Source organism: Crocuta crocuta, unplaced genomic scaffold (genome assembly GCF_008692635.1).
Source record: "Crocuta crocuta isolate KB4526 unplaced genomic scaffold, BGI_CrCroc_1.0 scaffold17, whole genome shotgun sequence".
Classification (NCBI taxonomy): Eukaryota; Metazoa; Chordata; class Mammalia; order Carnivora; family Hyaenidae; genus Crocuta; species Crocuta crocuta.
Window position 1 is genome coordinate 2,009,601 of NW_027532041.1, and position 25,056 is coordinate 2,034,656.

Sequence of the window (25,056 nt, forward strand, 5' to 3'; positions counted from 1 at the left end):
CGCTGTCTCTCTCTCTCTTTCCTAGAAATAAATAAAACATTTAAAAAAAAAATTAAAAAAAAAAAACAGTGGAGAGGGAGACAGTGACTTGTGAATGTGAAAGAGAGGAGGTTAGGGAAGAATTGAATAATAGCTTGAACTTTGGGAAAGTTTATTTCATCTCTGTGGTCTGAAGATAATTAAAGCCAGAGAAGCAGATGTTTAGACCTAGGAGTTTAGGGAGTCAGGAGAAGTAATTTTAGGTATGCCACTTTGAGACGACTTTTCATGTGTGGTTTTTTTTTTTAAGTTTATTTATTTATTTTGAGAGAGAGAGAATATCCCAAGCAGGCTGCTTGCTGTCAGTGTGGAGCCCAATGTGGGTCTCGGTCCCATGAACCTTGGGATCATGATCCGAGCCGAAATCAAGAGGTAGGCACTTATCCTAGGTGCCTATCACGTGTTTTCTTAAGATACGAAAGAAGATGCCTCTAAAAAGTGTTGATGTTGGTGAACTCCCTACCATCCCCTTTTTCCTTTTTAAAACAAGAGAGAAAGATGCTTACATGTGAAGTTTTCCTGCTTCACTTTCCCCTCACAAGTTAGTGGTTACCTCAGTGGGAGAAAAAAACATTTTTTTCTAAGATTGCTAAATGTGCATTAGTGTTTTCTACCCCTAGTGACAGCAGTGTTTCTCTATTTAGATTTATAATGTCAGCCCATACCATGGGAGAGGGGAAAGTGGAAAATCTTGTGATAAATCTTGGTGAAAGTATTTAGTTTTTGGAGGTGTAGATTGGGAAGAGCTTAATGTCATTGTTTCCTTATTAGTGGTTTTCCTCATGCTACACTCATTTTAGGATTGGTGGGTTTTTCTATCTTTTATTTAATTTTATATTTTAAGAATAGTTATTTGGGCCATTGTGTAGATTAGTATTGAAAAGCTCAGTTAAACCTATGTAATAGCATATTGCTATTTTTCCTTGTAGAATATATTAATAACTTATATTGGAATGGTCTTTGGTGGAGATTATATTTTCACATGGACGAACTTCATTGGCTTAAATATCAGGTAAGTAAAAATATTTAAATGTAACCACTTTGACAAGAGGGATTTGGATACTCAAATAGTCTCACAGTAAGGGGCTATTTTGTTGCAAATTTGTCTCTCTATTAAACATTTATGGAGCACCTACAGTATATTATATATATTTAATGTCTTCACGTAATGTTTTTTAAGAAATGAGAATAAAATGGTTCCGTATTTTATGCACAGTATTTAGGGAATCTTTTCTGGAAGCTAAACTCCTTTTAGCCTTCAAGCAACCGTCCTTTACTTATTGTACTAGATGGCAGGCAGTACAGTGTTGTCAAGAAAATTCAGGGCTACAGAATAGCAGCTCTGTTAGAATTGCTTTATATGTATCTGACCTTGGACATATCACTGGATTCCTTTAGACTTTATCAGTGATGAGAGTGGCGTGTATAAAAGACCTTTTTCAGTTCCAGAATTGATTTCATGGTTTTAAATACTATCTGTGTGCTTGAAAATTCTCAAATTTGTATTTGTGCCAGACCCCTGTCTTTAACTCCAACTTGTATGTCTAACAGGCCACTTGATGTCTCTAGCTGACATGTCCAAACCTGAACTCCTTTTATTTCCTCCAGAGTGTGCTCCACCCACAGTCTCTACATATCAGCTGGTGCAGACTCTGTCCTTCTAGCCTCTCAGTTCCAAAACCCTGGAGTCATTCTCGACTCTTCAATCTTCTACCCAGTGTGTTCACAAGTTCTCTTGGCTCACCTTCAGAATAGATCCAGAAAAGAGTCATTTCTCACCTGCATTGCTCCCAGGGTCATCTAAGCCACCAATATCTCTTGGCCTAGATTACTGCCAAGTCTTTTCCACTTGCATGGTTAACTCCTTTATGCCTGTAAGGTTTTGCTCAAATGTTGCCTTCTCATGGAAGTCTACCCTGACAACCTTATTTAAAACTACAAACTGCTCTTCCACTTCTAATCCTGCTAAACCCTCTTATTCTGTTTTTGTAGAGCTCTTAATCTCTTTTAATATACTATATAATTTTATTATTTATATTCATTGCCTATTTTCTGTCTTTCCTGTTAGAATGTAAGTTCCATGGGGACAGAGATCTCTACCTATGTAGTTGCCTCATTTCTCAAGCTCCTAGAATGAATCCTGCTATTGCTTAATAAGTGTTTGATGAATTCTGTATGGATTGGTGAAAAAGCACTTTGTAAACTCTAATAGAATATGGGAGTGTCATCTCTTTAATTTGTAGCAAATTATATAACCTCTCTGAGCTCTTACTTCTTCAAATATAAATAAGTTGAGATAATACCTAGTCTACCTTCTGTATGAATCAGTATGAGAATTTAATACTAATATTGATAATAGGTTAATAACTCATTGTTGCCCCTTCTCTGACATTTATTTGCCACTGTAGTTGTTTATCTTTTAGATGAAAAGTCATTTGTTGTTTGTGGGGGTAGGAGTTGGGGGTGGTGGCGGCGGGTGTAATGTGTACTTGAGGATTGTATATTATAGAAGGAAGAAGAGTAATTCAGTCTTAGCGCTTGTTTGGAGTTGCAGTTCTGATGCTTCCTATCTGTGTGACTTTGAGTGAGTTGTTTATCTTCTCTGAGCTCCAGTTTTCTTATGTTCTGGGGATGAAAATACCCCTGTCTCTTGGGACATCTGGGTGGCTCAGTTGGTTAAGCATCCGAGTCTTGATCTCGGCTCAGGTCTTGATCTCACGGGGTGAGTTCAACCTCCCACATTAGTCTCTATGCTGGGCGTGGAGCCTCCTTAAATAAAAAGAAAAGAGAAAATACCTCCTTAGAATTGTTAGAATGGAATAATTTAATATAAAGTATGTAACTTTTATTTTTGTGGAGGAAAGTATAATCTATTTTTTTTTTTTTTACTTTTTCTCTCTAAAATGAAAATTATGGTTTTTTATGGACTTTTTTTGAGTTCTTCCACAAGTTAATAAGTAGACTCATAAGTTGTGGACATTATTTTTTAAATGCAAAAAAACAAAGTGGCTATCAGATTCACTTTCATTGAAATGGTGTCAGTCCATCTTTGGTTGACTGCACTTTGAAGGAAATCATTAATTGAACATTTTGTTTTGTTTTGGCTGTGTGTGTGTGTGTTATTCATTTAGTGTTTATTGAGTGCCATTAGCCATTAGATGATTTTTAATTTCAAAGAAGGAAGGGAATTCACACATTCTTGTAACCCACTTTCTTATTCCACATTTTAGCATAAAATATTTCACAGAGAAGTCGAAAGAACTTTACAGCAGCATCATATATTTATTACCTGAATTATATAATGAAAATTCTACTATGAGTATGCTTTATTACATATCTATAATTGAACTATATTCTTAAAAGATTCTCTGATTAGACCCAGATACATCTAGCTTCCCTCTACCCTGCCTAGTTTCTTTGTTGTTTTAAGAAGAGTTTAAATAGTCTTCTCTGGTGTGATCCAAGTGCAAGAATCAGGAGGTTTGCACTGGTAGCAAGTTATTTGGCTTCATCCAAATTTTGGGATTTAGGAAGCATTTTTTTCAGTAGGACTCTATTGAGAACCTGGCTGTCTTCAGCCCTTCTAAATTCTGTTTTTCCAGTAGCCACTTACTGAGTACTCACCAAACCCCAAAAGGCAGTGGAGAGGGTAGGGAATGATTAGTGAAGGGTGATGACAAGAGCCTGCTTCTGTACTTACTTTCATCAGTTATTGGAGTTAGCCTATGGGTTTGGCCTATGTAATATAGCCTTTCCAGATAATGACATCATCATCCTCATAACGACTCAGGCTAGAATTCCTAGATCCTTTGGGACTCATCTTTATCTGTGATTCTTTTTTTTCTTCCATTTAAAAAATTAATATATGACTTAAATACAGTGAAATTCACACCCTTAACTTTACAGTTCTGTGAGTTTTGACCAATGGATACAGCAGTCCTGTAACTACTACTGCCACATTCAGGATATAAAACAATTATATAACCTCTAAAATCTCCCTGTGTCCCTTTGCATCGGACGTCTCCCACTACCATCAGCCCCTGACAAAGATCTGTTTTCTATCCGTGTAGTGTCCAGATTGTCACGGAACAGTGACTGACTGACTTTTGGTCTGATGTCTTTCAAGTAACATACTGCATTTGAGATTCTGTGTTGCACTCTGAGATTCTGTGTTGTTACATATATCAGTAGTTTTTAACTTTTTATTGCTGAGTATATTCTGTAATGGATATATCACAGTTTATCAATTCACCAGTGAATTGAAAGACTGAAAGACATTTGGGTAGTTTCCAATTTTTAACTGTTCTGTGTTAGCTGTTAAAATAATTTGCTTAAAAGTTTGTAAATGTAAGTTTTTATTTCATTTGGGTAAATACTGAATTCTTGGTTTGTGTGGTAAGTGTTACGTTTAACTTTGTAAGAAATTGCCAAACTATTATCAAAAATGTATGTAACATTTTTGGATATCCCTCAGCCATATGTGGTGCTCTGTACTGGTTGTACCACATCCCAGTCCTTGGTATTGTTTGTTTTTGTTTTTTAAATTCTAGACATTGTAATAGATCTGTAGTGGTTTCTCATTGTGATTTTAAGTACTGTAGTGATTCATTATGTTGAACACCTTTTCGTGTGCTTATTTGCCATCTATATATATTCTTTGGTAAAGTGGCTGTTCAGATATTTTGTCCATTTATAAAAAATTGGGTTGTTTTCTTAAGTGTTTTTGTTTTTTAGAGATTTTATTTTTAAGTAATCTCTACACCCAACATGGGGCTTGAACCTGCAACCTGGAGATCAAGAGTTGTGTACTCTTCTGACTGAGCCAGCCAGGTGCCCTTTGTTTTCTTAAGTGTTGAGAGTTCTTTATTAATTATGGATACAAGCCTTTTATCAGATATGTGATATGCAAATATTACTTTCCAGCCTATGGCCTGTCTTTTCATTTTTTTAATACTCTCTGTCAAAGAGCAAAAACTTTAAGGCTATTTTATCTGTTTTTCTTCTATGAATTGTGCTTTCATTGTTAGGTATCTAAGAAATCTTTGCCTAACCCCAAGGTTACTAAGATTTTTCCTCTTATGTGTTCTAGAAGTTTTATAGTTTTCAGTTTTAAAATTAGGTATGTAGCTCTTTTTTTGGATTAATTTTTATGTACTGTGTGAGGTCTGGATGAAAAGTTCTTTTTAGTGTGTGTGTGTGTGTGTGTGTGTGTGTGTGTGTGTGTGTGTGTGTGTGTTAATATAGAGATCCAGTTTTAGTACCTTCTATTGCAAATGTTATCCTTTCTCTGCTGAATCGCCTAATTCTTTGTAACACTGTTTTGAAGTTCTTTTATTATTACTGTTTTATCAATCAAGAGGCTGAGAGTTGAATGCGTTCTGAAGCTATGCATTGAGCGTGTGTGTATGTGAGGCATTATGTTCTAGAGAGACATGGTACGTTCCCTTGTAGATCTGCCAGGGTCACACGATTAGTAAGGCATGTCACAAGGATCTTAACCCAGATGGATTGGATTCCAGAGTCCAAGTTCTCATTCCTTAATGTATTTATCATTCAGCAAATGACTAATTATAATGTAGCCTAGTAAACCATATATGTATGCATCACCATTTTAGATATTTGGCTCTTTGAGGGCAGAAATCACATGTCTTCTACAGTTGTGCCAGTACTTATCAGTGTCTGGCCCATAATAAGCATTCATCTAGAACTAATAACAAAATACTGGCCAGTATGTTTTATGTGTACTAGAACTGGGCGTTATCCTAAGTACCCATACTTAATCTCTGTAACAGTTCTATGAGATAGATGCTGCCAATATTCCATTTCACAGAGAGGCTAAAAACTTGCCCCATGTTACCCAGCTGGTAAGTATTCAATCCATAATTTACCTTCCAAGTCTTCATTCTTAATGATAGTCTAGTAAATAGTGAATACATGAATGGATTACTTTTATTTTCGTATTTCTTCATGATATGCCATACACACTCCTTTTGTGTAACAAAACTCATTTTGTAGCTTCTGAGGTCACCCTAGGGTCTGTATAGTCTCTGGAACGGGACATGGTGCAGCTCAGAGTCTAGCCCCAAAGTTAGTTCCTGAGGACTTTAGTCTAGCTACCTCTACCCAGCACACGAATCTTCTATTCCCTCATTTTGAACTCCTTTGCCTGTTTCTTTAGAAAGATGAGTTGCATCTGAATTTCAGACAGCTTCTCCTCCTGTATAATTTCATGTTACTAGATTCTATTTTGGTTCCAGACTTCTCCTGAAGGACATAAACTTTTCCTTTGCTTAGTGATTCTCTCATTTGGAGAGAGAGCAAAGGACATGTTTTGCATTATCAGCTAGTTGCTACTGACCTACTATCCCCCAGGCTATTTATAGAGCTGTATAAGTGGCATCTATCACACTAGAATAATTTGAACTTTTGCATAGAATCTGGGCAGGTTGGCTAGTCCTTGGTTGTATCATAATTCCTGACAGAAGAACGTTGAAATGGAATATTGCAAAACATGTGTTCTGTACCAGTACTGCCGCTAGCTCTTTCTAATTCGCCTTTCACAGCCTCAGTTTTCTTGCTCTCGGTTTTTGAACTAGAGTTGTCTATCCTGATTCTGTCACTGGACTTTTCCACAGTCCAGTGGGAACTGTGTCACATGCTCAGTAGGCCGAAAGTTATTTTTCAGGAGACTTGTGACATTTGAAGGAACCTTTTCTAGGTGTGGAAAACACATAAGATACGTTATCCTTTTAGTTCTGATGGGAGCCTCCACCCACATTTTAAGGATTTTTAAGAGGCAGGGGGAAAAAAAAGCAGTAGAGGTGTATGGTAGAAAATGGTGGATATGTTTAAGAACACCGGGGTGGCTTAGTCATTAAGCATCTGACTTTGGTTCAGGTCACGGGTTTTTTTTTTTTGTTTTTTTTTTTTGTATGATTCCGTTTATTTGAAATATTATGAAGAGGCAAATCTCTAGAGACAGAAGGTAGATTAGGGGTAGCCAGTTCTGGGGAGTGACAGCTTAAGGGGAGGGAATTTCATTTTGGAGTGATGAAAATGTGAAATGAGACCATGGTGATGGCTGCCTAACACCATGAATATACTATAAACTATGTAGATATTCACTTCCAAAAGATGAATTTTATAGTATGAATTGTATCTCAAGAGTTATCTTATGAATGTTTGAAAAATACAGGTAAGGGGGCATCTGGGTGGCTCAGTGAGTTGAGCTTCCGACTTCTGCTCAGGTCATGATCTCACGGTTCATGGGTTCGAGCCCCGAACCCGGCTCTGTGCTGAATGCTTGGCTTGAAGCCTGGAGCCTGCTTTGGATTCTGTGTCTCCTTCTCTCTCTGCTTCTCCCCCGCCCCCGCTCTGTCTCACTCTGTCTCTCAAAATTTTGAGTTTGAGTCCTACATTGGGTGAGCTCGAGCTTCGCTTTGGGTGAGCATGAGTCCCCACTTAGGTGAGCCTGAGCCCCCGCTTTGGTGAGCGCAAGCTTCCTGCTTCGGGTGAGCATGAGCCCCACTTCAGGTGAGCCTCACTTCTCTCTTTCTCTCTCTCCCTTTGCACCTCCCTCTCCCTCCCTCTGCCCCTCCTGGGATTATTCTTTTTCTTTGCCCCTCACTCACTTGTGCCCTCTCCCCCCGCCCCAAAAAAGATGGATATACCTAAGTAGTATGGACTTAGCCCCAAGTTGAGGAATAGTATGAAAGGAAAAAAAAATTTGTTTGAAAAGCAGGAATATTTCTCTTTTATATTTGGAAAAAGCTAACATTAAACAGTAAGAATAGATAGAAAACAAGCTTTTAAGCTTATATTCTTTTTTCTTCCATAACACTTTTTAGTTCAGCGTCTTAAAAACAAACAAAAATCTGTTTATCTATGTGGGGCTTCCTCAGAATTCTGAGTATTTGCTTGATTTGTATCAGTTAATGAAACAAATAATATCTATGTTAAGGCCATGAGTTCCAAACAACATCACAACAGGATTTGAGAGCCTTTTTTCTAAATTTATTCCTGAGCAAATTCCTAAAACTCCTAGGCAGATGGAATGGTTCACATCCTGGCCAGACATCGATGACTAAGGTACTTCTATTTTTAAAGTATGTGCACAGACTAGTACTTATCCTAGTGTAGAAAGGACCTAAATACGTTTCTGGTAAGGCAGCAGATAGGGAGTTAATGTTTGTTGAGTACCTAGTATATGATGCTACCTTTATAGTGCTATCTCATTTAACCATCTCCCAGTTCACATGATAATGAAATTGGGACTCTGGGAAGGTAATTTACCCAAGGGCACACAGCTGCCACAGTGAGGAGCAGAACTGAGATTCTAACCCTGATTTGACTGTAAAAATCTTCCCCATGATGTAGCCATGTGAGGGCACATGGGATAAGAGATTAACTGGCCCCTCTTTGTTTTGAACATTCCTGAGTCTGCCTTGCTTAGCTCCTGCCTTACCACTGATTTGTCTTCATTCTTCTGTGTTCTTTGGCAGGCAAGTAAGAATCAGAATTGTTGAACTCATTCTGTACATATGTTAAAGTGAAGACTTAGTGTTGAATTTTAATTTTTATCGTAATTTTTATCTTCAGGAAATTTGTAATCTAGCTGGGAAGATTTATTTCCAATGTATGGTGGGTACCTACCAAACATTGTGTTAGGCAGTGGGGATAAAGCTGCTATCAAAACTGCTTAAAACTCTTGCCCTTCATGGAGTTTTCCTTTTAATAGAGAAGACAAAAAATGAGTGAAGTTATAGTGAGTGAAGTATTTGTTGTGGTAAATGTTAACTGTGATGATAAATAGTAATGGAGAAAAATGAGGCAAGAAAGGGGGGGAGAAGGAGTATTGCAGGGGATTTGGGGCACTTACTGAGAAGGTTACATTTTGTGAAATACCTAAAAAATGGAGGGGATGAGCCACATCAATTTCTGGAGGGAAGAGCAAGTAAAAAGACCCTGAAGTGTGAGTATTCTGGTGTATTCAGGGAACAAGGGAGGCCAGTGTGACAGCAGTAGAGTGGATGAGATGAGATGGGGTGGAGTGACAGATTGAGGACTACTTTTAAGAGAGAGGAAGACAGAGGGTTTTGACTAAAGGAATGACAAGATCTGATTTAGTTTTAATAGGATTACTTTGCCCACTATGTTGAGATTAGGTGGAATGAGAAGGGAAGGTATGAAATGATTGTTAACACCAATGGCTTTCATTCATATAGGAATCATAAAGCATTTATAATAGCATTTGGCATTTATATGGTCTTAATAACAGCCACGAGGAGGCATTTCTACACATTCTCCTGAGGGCTTTCAGCAGCTGTCATCACACAAATGTCACAAAGTAGCTATCTAGACTGGTACCTCTCATAAAGGCTATGGTTGTCTGCGTGAAAGACTTCATAGAGAAAAGGACAGTTAGGTGAGGCCTTGAACCGTAGGTAGAATTTGGAGTGATGGAATACAGAAGTGTGGGTGTTCTGGCCATTGAGTGCTGCATGAGCAGAAAAAGGCATGGAGCTAGAAATGCAGATGTTGGATGGGAGACTGGGAGGGTGGGCTGTAGGTACTTTAATATGGCTAGAGTAAGAGAGATTTCACAGGGGTACTACTGGAAAAATAGGCCAGCACCCGAGTGAGTACCTTGAATGCCTCTAACAGAGGAAGGAGGAATACCCAACTTAGGAGATACTGTGAGAGTTTCTACTGACCCACAGATAAGAGGGATTAGGTAAAGATTTGTTACTCAGTATAGTTAAGGCCTCTCTGGGATGACCAAAGACAAAGAGGCCTTACTATATGGAAGACTCCTTGATTTTCTGAGTGAACGGGTATGCAGCCTTGAAGATGAAGAAAAGCAGCAACTGGCATTAGCTCCTGGTGTGCCTTGGCATTTTTATCCCTCTTGGATGTCTACTGTGTCCTAATTAGGTCTTTTGTGTCCTACTGTGTCCTAATGATTTATTGTTCTCTATTATATAATTTAAGTATAGAATTTAAATTATGTAGTTAACATAATTCTATGTAGCCTCTTTTTGCATAAATTATAGAATTCTCACTTCAGTCCTGTAAGAGTAGTATTCTAATTGCCGTTTCACAGATGGACTCATTTCACAGAAATGAGGCTCTGAGAGTTTAAGTAACTTGTCCCACATCACAGAGCTTTGTAAATGTCAGAGTAAATAATTATGTGGCTTTTATTCCGTCCTATGTCACCTCTATGTGTCTCTCTTTTCAAATAGGAAAGCTCTGGAAGGTGATATATATAGAGGCAACACAGCTCTGCTTTACTTGGCTGGTGAGAAAGATGAGAAAGGGCTCGCTAGATGCTGCTATGTGGGGAGTTAATATGGGGTGTAGGAAGAATGTACCCAGAGGTTCAGTTTCAGTTATTTGGCAGGAATTACTGTATGTTAAGAAATAGCAGTAAAAGTCAAACTGCCTTGGCTCATTGGTTTGGGTATAAATTGACTTATTTTACATGTGGAATATAGAAGGCAGAGTCTAGTCGGAGAGGTAGAGCTATCTGGCTAGACACGTGAGCAGATATGGCAGCCACAAAGGGAGATGGACACAGTCTGGACCTTAGGACTCGCTGCTCTCTGGCTATGGAGTTGCTATATAGAAGGCATTTTTAGCATATATTTATCGAATGGATGTCTAATTCTCTGAGGCTGGTAAATGTGTCCAGAGCTGTAAGTCTGGAAGAGATAGATTGTGTTTGTGTGACTTTGGAAGAGCGGAAGCGGTCAGAGCAGATGAGGCGGCGCTGTTCAGCATTTTTCCAGCCAGTCTTGCAGTATTCTAACTCGACCCTGTCTGTAGGGCATCGGAGCCTCGTCTTTTTCTTCTGTTTATCACCTGGGTCTGTCACAGCATGTTCAGTGAATTAATGGTAGTGCTGTGATCTCAATATTAGGCAAGTGGAAGATTGCTTGAGATTTTATAAAATGAATCTTTAGGATGGTCAAATGTATAAATAACAAATCCAGAGTATCAGAAGTCATCATATCTAATGTGAATATTTATGGAGCCAGTAGATTGAGAAGTTGTTTGTTTAAAGTAATAGAAGATACTAATTCCAAACCATTTGATAGTGACGTATCCAGATTCATATAGATTCATCTCTGGCCTTTTTTCCTTTCTTTTCACCATCCTCTTCTTTCCCTCCTCCCAGTCCCCCCACCCCCTTCCCATAGTGCCTCACCCCTCTTAGTCTGGGAGAGGCGGAGCTGACAGGAAGGAGGGAGTAGGGAATATATATCTTCTGATTGTTTACCATGTGCCATGATTAGGGCCTGGTTCTTTATGCAAGTTATCTCATTTTATCTGCAAACAAACCTAGATAAGTAATATTACTTCTATTAATAAAGAAATAGAATCTCAGAGAAGTTAATGAATTTGCCAAGCGGCACAGAGCTGACAGTATATTCAAGATTTGAACCAAGACCTAACTCCACAAAGTCCATGTCTTTTCATTACACTAACTATGCTAGGGATAGGGATATGCTAGGGACCTGAGGGTCCAGGCCTCATCCTTAAGGTTATTCCAGGGTATTCTTTGTCCTCTTCAATCCTGCACTGCTCCATTGTTTCTCTGCAGGTTTAATCAGCTTAATATAAATATCAAAGATTGTCTTGACAGGGAAGATAAAGAAAGCATTGTTATGTTGAGGTTGTCCTGGGAGGGGGAACCCAGAAGGCTGGATGTTGTGAGGTGGGATGGGGCTGGAGGTGAAGGGAAATTGTCATGTAGATGTGCATGTGAACCTCAAAGAATTTTTAGCTTTAGTCCAGAAGGCTACAGTAAGCCATCGCCTTAGCCCAGCTAACAGGGAAATCATCTACATAATGCACTAGAAAACCTGAAGAGTTTCCAGAAGAGTCTGAGAGATCAAATTCCTTAAAAAAAAAAACAAACCCAAAAAGGAAAGAAAAAGAAATGGAAAAAAACCTACCAGATGAAAGAAAAGATGAAGCTCTATGAAACCGGCACAAAGATTGGGTTTCTGAGGCTCTGCAGTTTCTTTGGGCCATCACAGATACTCAGTTCAGCAGTTACTGTATTGCCACAAAGTGTCAGCCCTGTGCAAGGGACTCTGTAGAGCTAAGAGTAAGGCCTTAGAAATATATAGGCCGATGGGAACAAAATAAGGACTGGGATCTGTTCTATCAAGTGGAGCAGGGGCCGTAAGGGAGGAAGCTGTTTCAGTGGAGAAAATCAGATTGATATGGGTTTTATTCTGGTCCATTATTAGGATACTTTGTGACCCTCAGCAAATTATCATATGACTCTCGAACTCAGTTTCACCTTGAACACCTTGCCAGGGATAGTGTACTTTGTAGGAATATTGCCATGGCGGATGTAGATAAATGCATCACATGTAATAGACTTTAGTAAATGGTCACAATTTGATGATTAAGTGCTGCCTGATCTTCCTTCCTTGTTTGTAGGAGCTAGCTAGGCATTCTTACCCTGCTGCAACTGGTATGGTGCTGGCATGCCAAAACCCGAAAAATGGAACTAATTTCAGATAAGCAAGTTTGTAAGTCAAGGGGTCAGGCAAAAGATAGTGGGCCCAACCCAGGACAGGCACATCTGAAAGCAGAGTCCAGGCCAGGCTGCCAGCTGGAGACCCAAGAGTCACGGGTGTCAGGCTTAGCAGAAGAGCTTGTCAGAACAGTCTAGAGTGTCTCTCTGAGCTCCTCCAGTTTACTTTCACTTAGTGACTGGGGCAGGAGGCTGTGTATCCTATGTGGGTTTGAGGTCCCCACAGAGAATAGATAAGTATAATCAGTGTCCCTAACGTGTGAACCCTCCCTGGTGGTCAGTGCAGTGGACAAGTGAGGGTTACGAGAAATCAGCTGAGGCCAAGGGCTCTCCACTGTGAACTTGATTCTAGTCACACAGCAGCTAACTCTGTGAATCCCCTAGGACCTGTATGTTTACTTAATAATTGGTATGTTTTTCATTCTTATTAAAAATTTCATTTCTTTGTTTTGACTGATTTGTTTTGAAAATCCAGGAAATAGAAATAAAAAAGGAAATCACCTATGAGCTCACTCACCATCTAGATGTAAAAGCCATTAATACTCTTGGGTTCTTCCTAGACTTTTTTTCTGATGCATATCGATGTACAAATTCATGTTTATTTAAATGGGATTAGACAGTATTTAATGTTTTGTGAGATTATTTTTTTCATTTAAGATGTCATTGTCTGTTTTCATGTTATATGATTTTATGAGATATGTAATATTCTATTGTATGAATTTATATAACTCCCCTTGGAGACATTTACCCTTCATCTAATTTTCTGCTATTATGAATTTTGTGGTAAACACTTTCTTGATAAGTCTCTGAAGATGTACACAATTCCTCCATGGAGTAGGTTGCTAGGTCAAAAGATAAGCAGAATTCTAAAGTGTATGATTTCAACAAGTTGCATTCCAGAAAGGAGGTATAAAATTGGCACTCCTGTTGGCAGGTATGTGCAAGCATTCATTTCCTCAGAGCATCAACAGCAGTGGCTAATGCCATGATGAGGGAGCATCTCTTCTTTGGTAGATGAAAATTCCATATTATCTGTTTTAATTTTACGTGCTGTTGATTTGTGATACCTCACACCAGTCTCCCTTTCATCTGCCATTCCTTCCTTCCTCCCTGATGGTGTTTTTCTTTTTTGCAGCATTGCTGGGAGCCTGGTGTATTCCTACATCACTTTCTCTGAGGAGCAGCTGAGCAAACAATCAGAGGCCAGTAACAAGCTGGACATTAAGGGGAAAGGAGCAGTATGACCCAGAGGATCGCTTCCACTACTTAAGCCCAAGCTTTTGATCAACTGAGAACACTGGCATTTCTTATATAGACATTCAGGTGTCTTGATTATGGAGAAAATACCATTCCTTTGCACTTGTACAATCTGAGGATTGATTGCTGCCTTTTAAAATTTTATGAGAGAAACTTATAATTGAGTCTATTTTAAATATGCCGTTGGAATTAATTTATATCAAACTGGAAAATGTACTTGGCTCTTTAATTTATTTCTTTTATGCTGACAATGAAATATCAGTGTTTTGAAAATATTTTATTCCATAGTTTGATAGCCAGGTGTCCCTTAGAGCTGCGTATATAAAGTGCTCCAGGGGGAGCCTCCTCATTCAAATTGCTGCTGCATATTGAGGCAGCTCAGCCTTCCTTCTGCTGAAATGCAGCCAAGTATCTAAAATTTCTCCTTTTTAAATTTTCTTAATGATTGCATTTTCTTCATAAGGATATTATCCCTGCATTTGCTAAAGATGACAACTTTGGCACTAAAAAAATACAGATACCTTGAAGTTATATTGGTTTCCATATTGGCTTCCCTGGGAAGTCATGGGATGGGCAGAGTGCATTCCTTGGAATTATGCTGTTCCCTCTTTGTTGTGTAAGATGGGGATAATGAAGGGATGGAGGAAGGCGGCCATCTATATAATTCATTCATTCAGCTGAAATGTACTGGGTATGTAATATGTGCCTGCCGTTATGCTAAGTGCTGGGGGTGCAGAGATGTTTTTGGAGGTAGTTGAATGATCTCACCCTTGCTATTGTGACTGAGGGTTAAGAGAGAAAACTTAACTTTATGATCCATTCAGAAGATGCTGTCACTCTGAACAAGTCACAGAAACTTTTTTCAGCTCTTAGAAACTGTAAATCTATAAATGGGGTTAAAAGTATCTGCTCCTGTCTACCCCACAATGGTGCACAACCGTATGCTCCAGTATGAGATGACATGTATGTGAAGAGCGGCATTTTCTTTATTTATTTTTTTAAAAATTTATTTTTTTTTTTTAAAGTACACGCTACCTAACATGGGGCTTGAACTCGTGATCCCAAGATCATGAGTCGTATGAAGAGCTACATTTTGTTGTAAACCATGCAGCTCAGTGTTTCTTCTCTGAGTGAGGATGGCAGGCAGGCAAGTTGGCTGCTGTCTCTTTCATGTGCTTCCCTCCTCTAGGTTTGGTTGCTACTCTTTTTACTCCTCTTTGAATTAATACAACTAGGTCTTATATTTATGAATGGATTGGTTTGAGGGGAAAGCCTTTTAAGAGGTTTCTGCATTGTCAAGGCTTGGTCTTTGTTCAGCATGTCGGTGTTACAGCCATCACTATCCTTTCTCCTTAAATGGCATAAGTATACCTGTGTCCTTTCATACTGTTATCTGCATCCTGTGTCCCGTGGCTTACCTTATGAGCACGTCACCTTTCAAGACCTTTGCTGCATCCTGGGAGAGCAGCTGTGAGTAGCCGTTGCCTGAAATTGCCTCTTCAGGCAGGGAGGGGGTTCACTCACACAGCCCTGTGACTTGGCACAGAGACATCCACTGACTTTGAGTATGAGTGTTTCCACAGGCCAGTTGTGCAGTCAGTGTGGAAGAGACTGGGTACTTTTGCACTGGTGCACACTAACTTCTCTTTCATTGGTTTGGAATCCACAGGGCTCTGCTGATCTAAACAATTAGTATTTTGATGGCTTAACAGGAGGCCTGGAAGGTTTTGATTTCTTTTTATTTTTAAAAAATTATATTGAGGTTATTTTCATGTTCCTGTGTTTCCTTTATTTGGGTTTGTCTTTACTAAAGCCTGACCAGTGTTGTTGGGTCCCTAGAATTAGCCTCATGGCCAGCTTCCAGGCGCAGATCTCTCAAGGCTCACTTTTTTTTTCCAGGATCACCTGATCTGAGATAATTCAGTGGGAGCATCGGATATTATCTTGTGTAAAATGATTTTTATTATCTCTGTGTTACCAATGAGAAAATAAGACTCAAGAGAAAGTAGGTGACTTGTTAATAAGTAAAAATTCACATTTCTTCCATTGAACCATGCTGCCATTTTCCTCTGAGGAAGTGAGGAAATGGGGATGGCTGGCTGAGTCAACTTGAGCGTTTTCAAGGAGGCAAGTGCTTGGTTGAATTTGGAGTCAGAGAGGAATAGGCTTTGCAAATTAGGGACGGTGATGTGTCACTCTACATGCCAGAGCTTCTGTCTACCTTCCAGGCTGGCCTCAGTTGGTAAGTGTTGCCTGATGCCTCCTGGTTTTGCCTAGGCACAGTGGAAAGGCCTTGTGAGAGCTAATTTTAGTGGTTCTCATTCTCCTTATATCAAGGCACATGGAGGGAATTTGACATTAGAAATCATTTGTGTTGTAGAATTTCTCATCATGAAAGGCCTTTGCCTCTGTCTAGAGCTTTTGGGCTAAAACTCCAGCAGGGACTAAACTGTTTCTTGGGGGTCAGGTTCCTTGAAGATCTGTCGTCACTCCAGGTTTAAGAAAATCATGTGTAATTACAGCCTTACTAAATGCACATGACCTTAGGGCCTGCCACCTGTGCTGAATTTTCTGACTGGCCAGAAGCAGTACAGCAGGTCACAGCTTCTGCCCTGTCTGTTCTCATTCCCTCTTTGACTACCACCAACATATCAAGATCAGAGAAACCAGCCTGGAGAAGTTGGAGACTGAATAGACTGTCCAGCCATTTTTGGAGTCTTTCAGTTATGTGCAGGCTTGGCTATAGTGCACTAGAGATTTACCTGGTACTCTAACATCACCCAAAATGTTTGGATTTTGCCCTAAGGTTATTATCTTAGAAGGCAGAAATTCTGTGACCTATTAAGTACTTCCTGGGAGAACAAGAGATAGCTTTATAGTTAAATCCTTAAATTGTCCTTTGAGACAGATGAGCTGTGATGAGAGTTTTGAAAATACAATTCTGTGACTAGTGGCTCCTCTTCTTGAGTTAATGACAGTAAGGTCCTTTTTGGCCTGTCTGCTTTTAGTTGGTGCCAGATTGATTCTGGTCGGGTTGACCAGACTACATGTTGCCAACATGTCAGGTGACTTTTAATTGCTTCATCTGGCTGTTGACTTTATGAGTCATTTGTAGGATCCAGTGTGCACGTAGGTTTAAAACACCATGCATCTGCAAGTTTTCTGTAGTCCTTTTGTATCAAGAATCCATGGAAAGTTCAGGTCAGTAGATATAGATTCTTCACAGAAGGAACAGTAGAGTTTCATACTTGACTGCTTTGGAATAGTGCCTAGGATTTTGGGCCTGCTTTCGTTATTATGGTTTCATCAGTGAGCAGACATTTTTTGAGCATCTGCTTTATGCCAGGGCATTATGCCAAGTTCTGGGGAAACCACCCTGAGCAGGACATAGTTCTTGCTCTCAAGGAATGTGTAATCCTTTAGCCAGACCCATAGTGAGAGAAAGGAGATGAAAGATGAAAGCAGTCAGTGATTTGTAAGTTAAGAGCTGCCTGCAGGTATCACAGATTAGGGTGCCCCACCCACCCATGAGCTGAAGCAGTTTTTTAATCTAAAAGGACTTTACAACTCAAACTACTAGCTCTGAGACCAGTGCCAGGCCGTTAGAATTCAGGAATAGTCTGGGTTCCTCCTCCCTCTACTTCGCATATTGTTTCTTCCCCATAACTGTGTAAAATAGACATACCCCTTATCTGCAGTTTCTCTTGCCTCAGTTTCAGTCATCAGCGGTCAAGTGAGGTCCAGAAGCACAGGATCCTTCTGACATATCGTCAGTAGGTCAGTAGTAGCTGAATGCTACGTCACAGTGCTGCGTCTTTCCCCTCCACCTCCTCAGCAGGCACTGGATCACCTCACGCCATCACGAGGGTGAGTGTGGTACCCTAAGATACTTTGAGAGAGGACACCTTCACGTAACTTTTATTACAGTTTATTACCATTTTTCCATTTTATTATTGTTAATCTCCTACTGTGCCTAATGTAGAAGTTAAACTTTCTCATAGGTCTGTACGTGTAGAAAAAAGCATGTGTAGGGGTCGGTACTCTGTGGTTTCAGGAATCCACTGGGGGTCTGGGAACATATCCCCTGTGAATAATTTCTCCTTATGAACAGGGCTGTAGTTGATTTTTCCTTCCTTGAGGGAAAAACAATAATATTCACAATAAGTGAGACAGTGGATGTAAAACTACTCAGCACAATGCCCTAGTCCATGTGAGGCACTCCGCAAGTGTTGTTACTGTCACTGTTTCATGGTGAGGCTGTAGGCAAACTAGATTCTTAATCTGTGCTCCTTAAATGCTGGAGGCCCGGGCAATATGTGTATTTCTTGAAAAATGTGACCCTTTATTTTGTTGCCCCAAGAATGCTTAAATAACAGTAGTCTTTTTTTTTTTTAAATACCTACTGGATATAATTGTGGCCATTATGTGATGCAGGTGATTCCACCTGTTTTTAAAAAGGAACAAAATTACTTCTATTTTGATGGTGAATTTCAAAACAGAAGAAATTATTTTTATCTTTGCTTCAGAATGAGGATTCAGATTGGTGATTCAGTTAAAACTTTCCCAGTTGCTCCTCTGCAGGCCAGACCTGCCTTCATCCTTTTTCCACGCTGCCTGTGAGCCTGCATTTATCTCAGTTGTTGGTGCTTATAGACTTCTGGCGCCATCACTGTCTTCTTGCTCTTACCTTAGGGTGCCACTTCCTCACGGAATGAAAGATATTCAGTGGTGGGTTTTTTTAAGCTTTCTTTTTTGAATTACTTTTTAAAAAAAGAAATCTACTGGTTAGATTTATTGTCTCAAAAAATGTTTTTAGAGATTATTTTGTTCATAAATATTTCTCATGCTGATGATCAACTGATTTTTGTCTACAAATGTTGGCCTATCATAGTATTTTTTCAATACAGATCCTGTTTACCAAATGACCATTTTAGTGGTTTTAAAAGGTACTAAGGATTGAGATGTGTAAATCAGGTGACATAAACATGAAAATTATGTGCCTAAATATTTTTGTAAAGGTGTCAAATAAATACTTTTTCCTGAATACATGTATTAAAATTCCTTTCTAAGTGCATACAAAGAGCCATATGTCTACCACATTCAAGAGGATGGCATCCAGTTAGTTGATTGAAACCCGGTAATAAAAAAGTTTGCCCCTGTGATATTGTGACTTATAATGGAAATTTATATTTGGTCTTTGTCCCTGTTCCTCCTGGCACATAGCTTCCAACACTCTTATACTTTATAAGTGGTAGAAGAGTGTCTTTTGTTATATTTAGTTTTGTTCCCAGTTGTTGAAATAGCTCTGTAGCCATAAAGATGAAATGAGTGTCTTTTATTTTTCATAATGAGCCTCTTTTAACCAACTCCACCTGACTTTGTTAAGAACAGGTGGGGGCTAGTTGTGGGGGGAACCAACCATGGCAGTTTGTGGTGTGAGCTTTAAGGCTCCTTGTCCCAGCCCCCTAGGTGAAGGGGAGAGGCACTGGAGGCTAAATCAGTCACCAGTGACCAGTGATTTAATTATGTCAACATAATGAAAGCTCCAGTAAAAATCCGTGAACTATGAGGTTTGGGTGGCTTCCAGGTTGCTGAATACATGGAGGTGCTGGGAGGGTGGTGCTCCTAGAGGGGGCAGGAGGGCCCCACGCCCCTTGCTGCACACCTGGCCCAATGTATGTCTCTCTTCCATCTGGCTGTTCCTGAGGTATGTCTTTTTATAAGAAACTGGTAGTTTAGTAAATAAACTTTTCCTGAATTCTGTAAATGGCTTTAACAAAGTATTCAAAACTGAGGGGGAGGTCCTGGGAACCTGGATTTATAGCTGGTTGATCAGATGCATAGGTTAACAACCTGGACTTGTGATCTGCTTTGGAAGGGGGTGGGAGGAAGGGGTCACAGACGTGTGGGATTGAGCCTGGGAGTCTTGTGGGAATTACAGGACCTGATGCTAACTCCAGAGAGAGAGTGTCAGAACTGGGTCATACTTAACCCAACTGGTGTTGCAGATTTGTTTTGTAAATAGTATTGAGAGAAGACACAGGAAGAACTTTTCCTTTATACATACAAGTATTTTGTATGACTAGCGCATTATGATTAAATGTCCAGTGTCTCTGGCACACTTGTGGCAAATTCAAAAGAAAGAAATGCTAATCTTTCTACTTATAAAATATTTCATCTGCTTAATCAGCTGTCTAAGCCTCTGAGTAGCTTTACCAGGATATAACCCCAAAATAAGATATGCTCATCAAGAGAGGCATTTTGGTACAGGTAAGCTCAACTGAATTTCGTGTACATTAAGGCTTTAAAAACGATTGTGACAAAATACCTATAGCACAAAATTTACCATCTTAACCATTTTTAAGTGTACAGTTCAGTGGTATTAAATCTATTCACATTGTTGTGCAACCAGTCTCCAGAATTTTTCATCTTGAAAAACTGAAATCCATGTCCATTAAACAGCTCCCCATTACTCCTTCCTTCCAGCCCTGGGCAGCCACCATCCTACTTTCTGTCTATGAATTTGGCTACTCTGGAAAACCTCATATAAGTGAAATCATCTGAAATCAATCCCTGGCTCATTTCACATAATGTCCTTGAGGTCCATCCATACTGTAGCATGTCATCATAGTTCCTTTTTAAGGCTGAATAATATTCTATTGTGTGTACATAGCACATTTTGTTTATCCATTCATCCATTGATGGACACTGGCTCACTACCACTTTTGGCATTGTAAAATCGCAAAAAATGGGTGTCTTAATCGTTTCAGCTGCTGTAACAAATTACTGTAGAATGGGTGGCTTAACATTTATTCTCACAGTTCTAAAAGCTGGAAAGTTCAAGATCAAAGTGCTTGCAGATCTGGTGTCTGGTAAGAGCCTGCTTCCTGGTTTGTGGAATATCCATATTCTCTTACCCTCACATGGTGGAGAGCAGAGACGAAGCTTTATCTTGCTGCTTCTTATAAGGGCACTAATCCTGTGGTGAGAGCTCCATCCTTATGACCTAATTACCTCCTGAAGGCCTCATCTCCAAATATCATCACATTGCGGATTAGGGTTTTAACATACGATTTAACATGGGGATTTCACATATGTTTTTTCTTTTAAAATTACTGGGTCATATAGTAATTCTATTATTGTTATTATTTTTTTGAGGCATTCCCGTACTGTTTTCTGTTGTGGGTGCATATTTTACATTCCAACCAGTGTGCACAAGGGTCCCAATTTCTTCACATCCTTGGTAACATTCACTTTGTTTTACTGAAAGTAGCCAGCCTAGTGTTTGTGTGGTGATCATATTGTGGTTTTGATTTGAATTTTCCTAATGATTAGTGGTGTTGAGCATCTTTTTATATGCGTGTTGGCCATTTATATACTTTTTATGAAGAAATGTCTACTCAAGTCTGTTTTTTAATTGGACTTTTTGTTGATTTGTCATTCTTTGTACATTCTGAATTTCAACTCCTTATAAAAATGTATTATTTGCAAATATTTTCTTCTACTCTGTAGGTTGCCTTTCATTCTTGTTCTGCCCTTTGATGCAGTTTTCAGTTTTGGTGTACTGCAGTTTATCTATTTTTACTTCTGTTGACTATGCTTTTGGTGTTATATCCAAGAGATAATTGTCAAATCCATTGTCATGAAGCTTTTCCCCTATATTTTTTCCTTCGAAGAGTTTTGTAAAATTACATCATACATTTAAGTCTTATATCCATTTTCAGTTTTTGTTTGTGGTAGAAGGTCATCGTCTAATGCCATTCTTTTGCACGCCAGTATTTAGTTTTACTGACACCATTTGTTGAAGAGACTGCCCTTAAGGCATGTTTTAATCAAGTTTTAAAAATCCTCTTAGATTTTTAAATCTTTCTAACTTGTGAGTTATATGCTCTTTCATTCAGCACCTTGGTGATTTCTTGTCTCGGCGTGGCTTCCCTGCACGGGGCTGTCATTTTTGGAGACCACCACCGAAGAGGCAGTGCCGACAGGAGCAAAGCGCAGGGCCTGTGCCTTCATGTATCTGTAGCAGGTGAGCAGTTACCGGCTATGCCCAGCACTTCCCTCCAGCTCTCGTCGCATCAGCCATCCACCCCTCCATCAAGCTAGACTGAGCTTGAGGCCAGACACAACCATATTTAAGAGGTGAAGCCGAGTGAGGTAAATTGTCCCGTGTGGTTGTGAAAGCCACCTTCAGACCCCAGTCAGCTGGACTCGGGAGACTTGCTCTTCACCACCATACAAGGTTCTTGTCTCGCTGCGTCTGCCTGCAATGGACTTGGTGCTACCAAGCTCATCATCACTATATCCCGTCAAGTGCCATTCTTCATTCAAAATCCATGCGCCATGGATTTAAAGCTTAGGCATGAGCTGGTAGCTGGTTAAATCTGAGACGGTAAAGCAGACAGGCCTTTCCAGTTGTGCTGATGGGGCCCTCTTGTGGCAGCAGCTGCCACTGGGGGAGTAAGTGATGGAAAGCAGTGTGCGTGAGAAGCAGTTATTTACTGAGGGAGGGCCTGCTGTGTACTTTCACGGAGTTAGGCCTTTATCCTGTCTTTTCATACTACAGTACTGTTGCACGAGTAGTGGCTTAAGTGAAGCTAAGAAGTTTGTCCAACTTTTCTCAGCTGATAAATTTAAATCTGGACTTTAATTCCTAAACCTTCTCTTCCCAAAGAACTCCAGATAACATCCCTGTTAGGAGAATGCAGAAGGAGGATTTCATCAAGAGTGCCTCGGCATGTGTGCTTATTCTTCAGGTAATTTTTTTTCAATGAATATTTTTGAGGACAGTATGTACAAATGATGACAGAATCATGAAACAGATCTGTGTAAGAATGTATGGGAGGAACCATTGGAGAAATGGCATTTGAGCTGATTCCTGAAGGACAGTTAGCATTGTTGGAGGGGACAGCTCTCGAGCATTCCAGGGCCACTGTATCTGCTTCTGTCTGGAATGCAGCCCCCTTTAATGTCTTTACAGCAGATGCCCTCCTCACTGGGCCTTCCCTGACCAGCCTCTCTGCCTTTACATCCCACCACTGTCCGTATTCCCCTCCTGTGCTTTCTCTCTGTAGCATGTGTCTCCTTTGATGAAACGTAAGCTTTATGAAGGCGCAGATGTTGGTCTGTTTTGTTCACTGCAGGGTCTCTGACACCTAGAGAGATTAGTGCTGGGCAGACTGTGGGTACACATTCCCAAATGAATACCTCTAGACAAAGTGTACCTGACTAATGACTACATTTTTTAAGCATAGCAAGGCAGAAACATGGTGTCATCTTCATTTTAGAAAGATCACACCAGCTGTAGGATTGGGATTATCGGTTGGGACTTGATAATGAGAGAGGGACCAGGCAGGTTAAAAGTGTGAATCTGAATGAATGCAGTCAATACACAGAGTAGTTAGTGGTTGAGCTTATGGTACCTACTTGCTTAAAGCTGTTTAGATTAGAACAAAACAAAGTTACCAGGCAGATTTGGCCCACTGGCTACTGGTGTGCCTACATTGAGGACCTGCTGTAAACCAGATTTGCACTATAACACGATCACTGAGGATACTTTCAGGGGGGCTCAAAGAAAGGCAGGACTGTGCACATAAATACACCATTTGTAGGAGGTTGTTGTACAGTCCTGGTGAGAAATGATGGAATCCTATTGTGTAGCTGTGAAAGCACAGAATAGAAATGGTATTTGAGTTATTTTAGGAGGCACAATTAACAGGCGATAATGAAATCTGTTTCTACGTTTTGTTTATAAGTAAGGCTGTGGTGAATTTCTTTTGCCTAAATCTGTTATATTCAAGGAGACCATCTGAACTTCAGGAGATCAAAGATGAGCATTTTTAAGACATTTAGGTTTCCAAAAGGGTAGTTTTTAAAGTATACCAAACTTTGGAATACTTGCTCTGCGACAGTAAAAATACATTTACTTAGCATTTGCTACATGCTGGGTAGGCATTTTTTCTTAGCACCTTACATATTGATATATTTTAGTCCCTTAATCGGTCCTTTAAGTTTCACTATTCTTATTTTAGAGGTGAGGAAAAACCAGAGAAAGTTTCCATTATTGAACAGTGGTAACTGTGAAAAAGTATTTGCTTTACAGAATGTACATTCGCCTTTCTGTAAGGCCTGCCATTTGCCTTGAGTCTGCAGAGCTGCCGGGAACAAGCAGTCCAGTGTGGAGGAAGCGTCAAATTATTCTTTTAAAATCAAGTTAGAGGAGTCCCTATCTTACCACCTAGCAGGAAATTCAACCTCATTCCTTCGCTAAGGTTAAACCAGATTCAAGGGAATTGTATGGTGCCTGGAAAAAATAAGTATGTGTCTCCCGCCCTTCATGGTCACTGCTAAACTCCTCGGTAACTGTCTCTGAGGAGGTGCTCGGTGAAGGCAGGTGGCACAGTGCAAGTCTCGGTGCCTCAAGTCCAGCATGACCTACACATGCAGCCTCCTCTGAGGTGTTGCTAAAGAATGAACTCGTACCGACTATTCTCAGAGCCTACTTTTTTCAGACTAGCTTTTTTCCAACTTGGGGAATTTTCTCTTCTTTCCAGAACTCAAGACTTGAGGGGAAAAAAGGGTAGAACAGGTTTGCAGATAGCATCTGCATTCTCCCCTGCAACACACATCATCTCTAAACACAAAGATCTAACTTAGGAAAATAGGTGAACAAATGCAGATCATTGGAAAATTAAGTCAGCTTCCCAAGACAGCTCAGTTGCCCCATTTGTAAAAATTTGTAATATTGTGAGGATTGGTTTAGGATGACTGTTGAGCAAATAGTAATCACTTGTTAATGGCATCTGATAATACTTGCAGAAGAACCTTTCTTTGACCAACACATGCTCCTTTTGAGGAAATGCCTCTTTCCCAGCCAAGCCTAATGAATCTAAAAATAACTGCCACCTTATGAGAACCGCTTGCCTAGCCACAATGATGGACTGGCTAAAGGGTGGCTAATCCACTCTCTGGGCCGTAGGGACTGATTGGTGAAGGGTTGAGCCCATTACTCTAGCCATAAATACACAAACTATAAAGTACCATGAAGGAAAAGGAAGAGTAATCTGACCATGTCTAAGCAGCTCAGTCGGAAGTTGTTGGGCATTTTTCCGTTTTGTCCTTCCATTTTCCCCTTCCATAAACAGAGGACTGCAGGGAAGGCTCCAGAGGGGTCACGTCTAGCTTTGGGGGACTCTCCTCACCAGCTG

General features: G+C 39.9%; 2 protein-coding genes across 3 annotated transcripts in view; both read left to right on the forward strand.

Moving 5' to 3' along the window:
* Positions 1-14,009, forward strand: part of SLC35D1 (solute carrier family 35 member D1) — a 49,026-nt gene extending 35,017 nt beyond the window's left edge. For both annotated transcript variants that reach the window (XM_077776310.1, XM_077776311.1), the window contains 2 exons: positions 969-1,051; positions 13,728-14,009. In XM_077776310.1, coding sequence (XP_077632436.1) covers positions 969-1,051; positions 13,728-13,836 — 192 coding nt within the window. In that variant the 3' untranslated portion in view covers positions 13,837-14,009. The remainder of the gene's footprint in view (positions 1-968; positions 1,052-13,727) is intronic.
* Positions 14,010-14,096: 87 nt separating this feature from the next.
* LOC144241728 (uncharacterized) lies at positions 14,097-23,993 on the forward strand. Its single transcript, XM_077776338.1, has 4 exons — positions 14,097-17,716; positions 21,751-21,878; positions 22,524-22,605; positions 23,952-23,993. Exons 1-4 carry the CDS (start codon positions 17,642-17,644, stop codon positions 23,991-23,993), a joined length of 327 nt encoding a protein of 108 aa, XP_077632464.1. The 5' UTR covers positions 14,097-17,641.
* Positions 23,994-25,056: the final 1,063 nt, after the last annotated feature.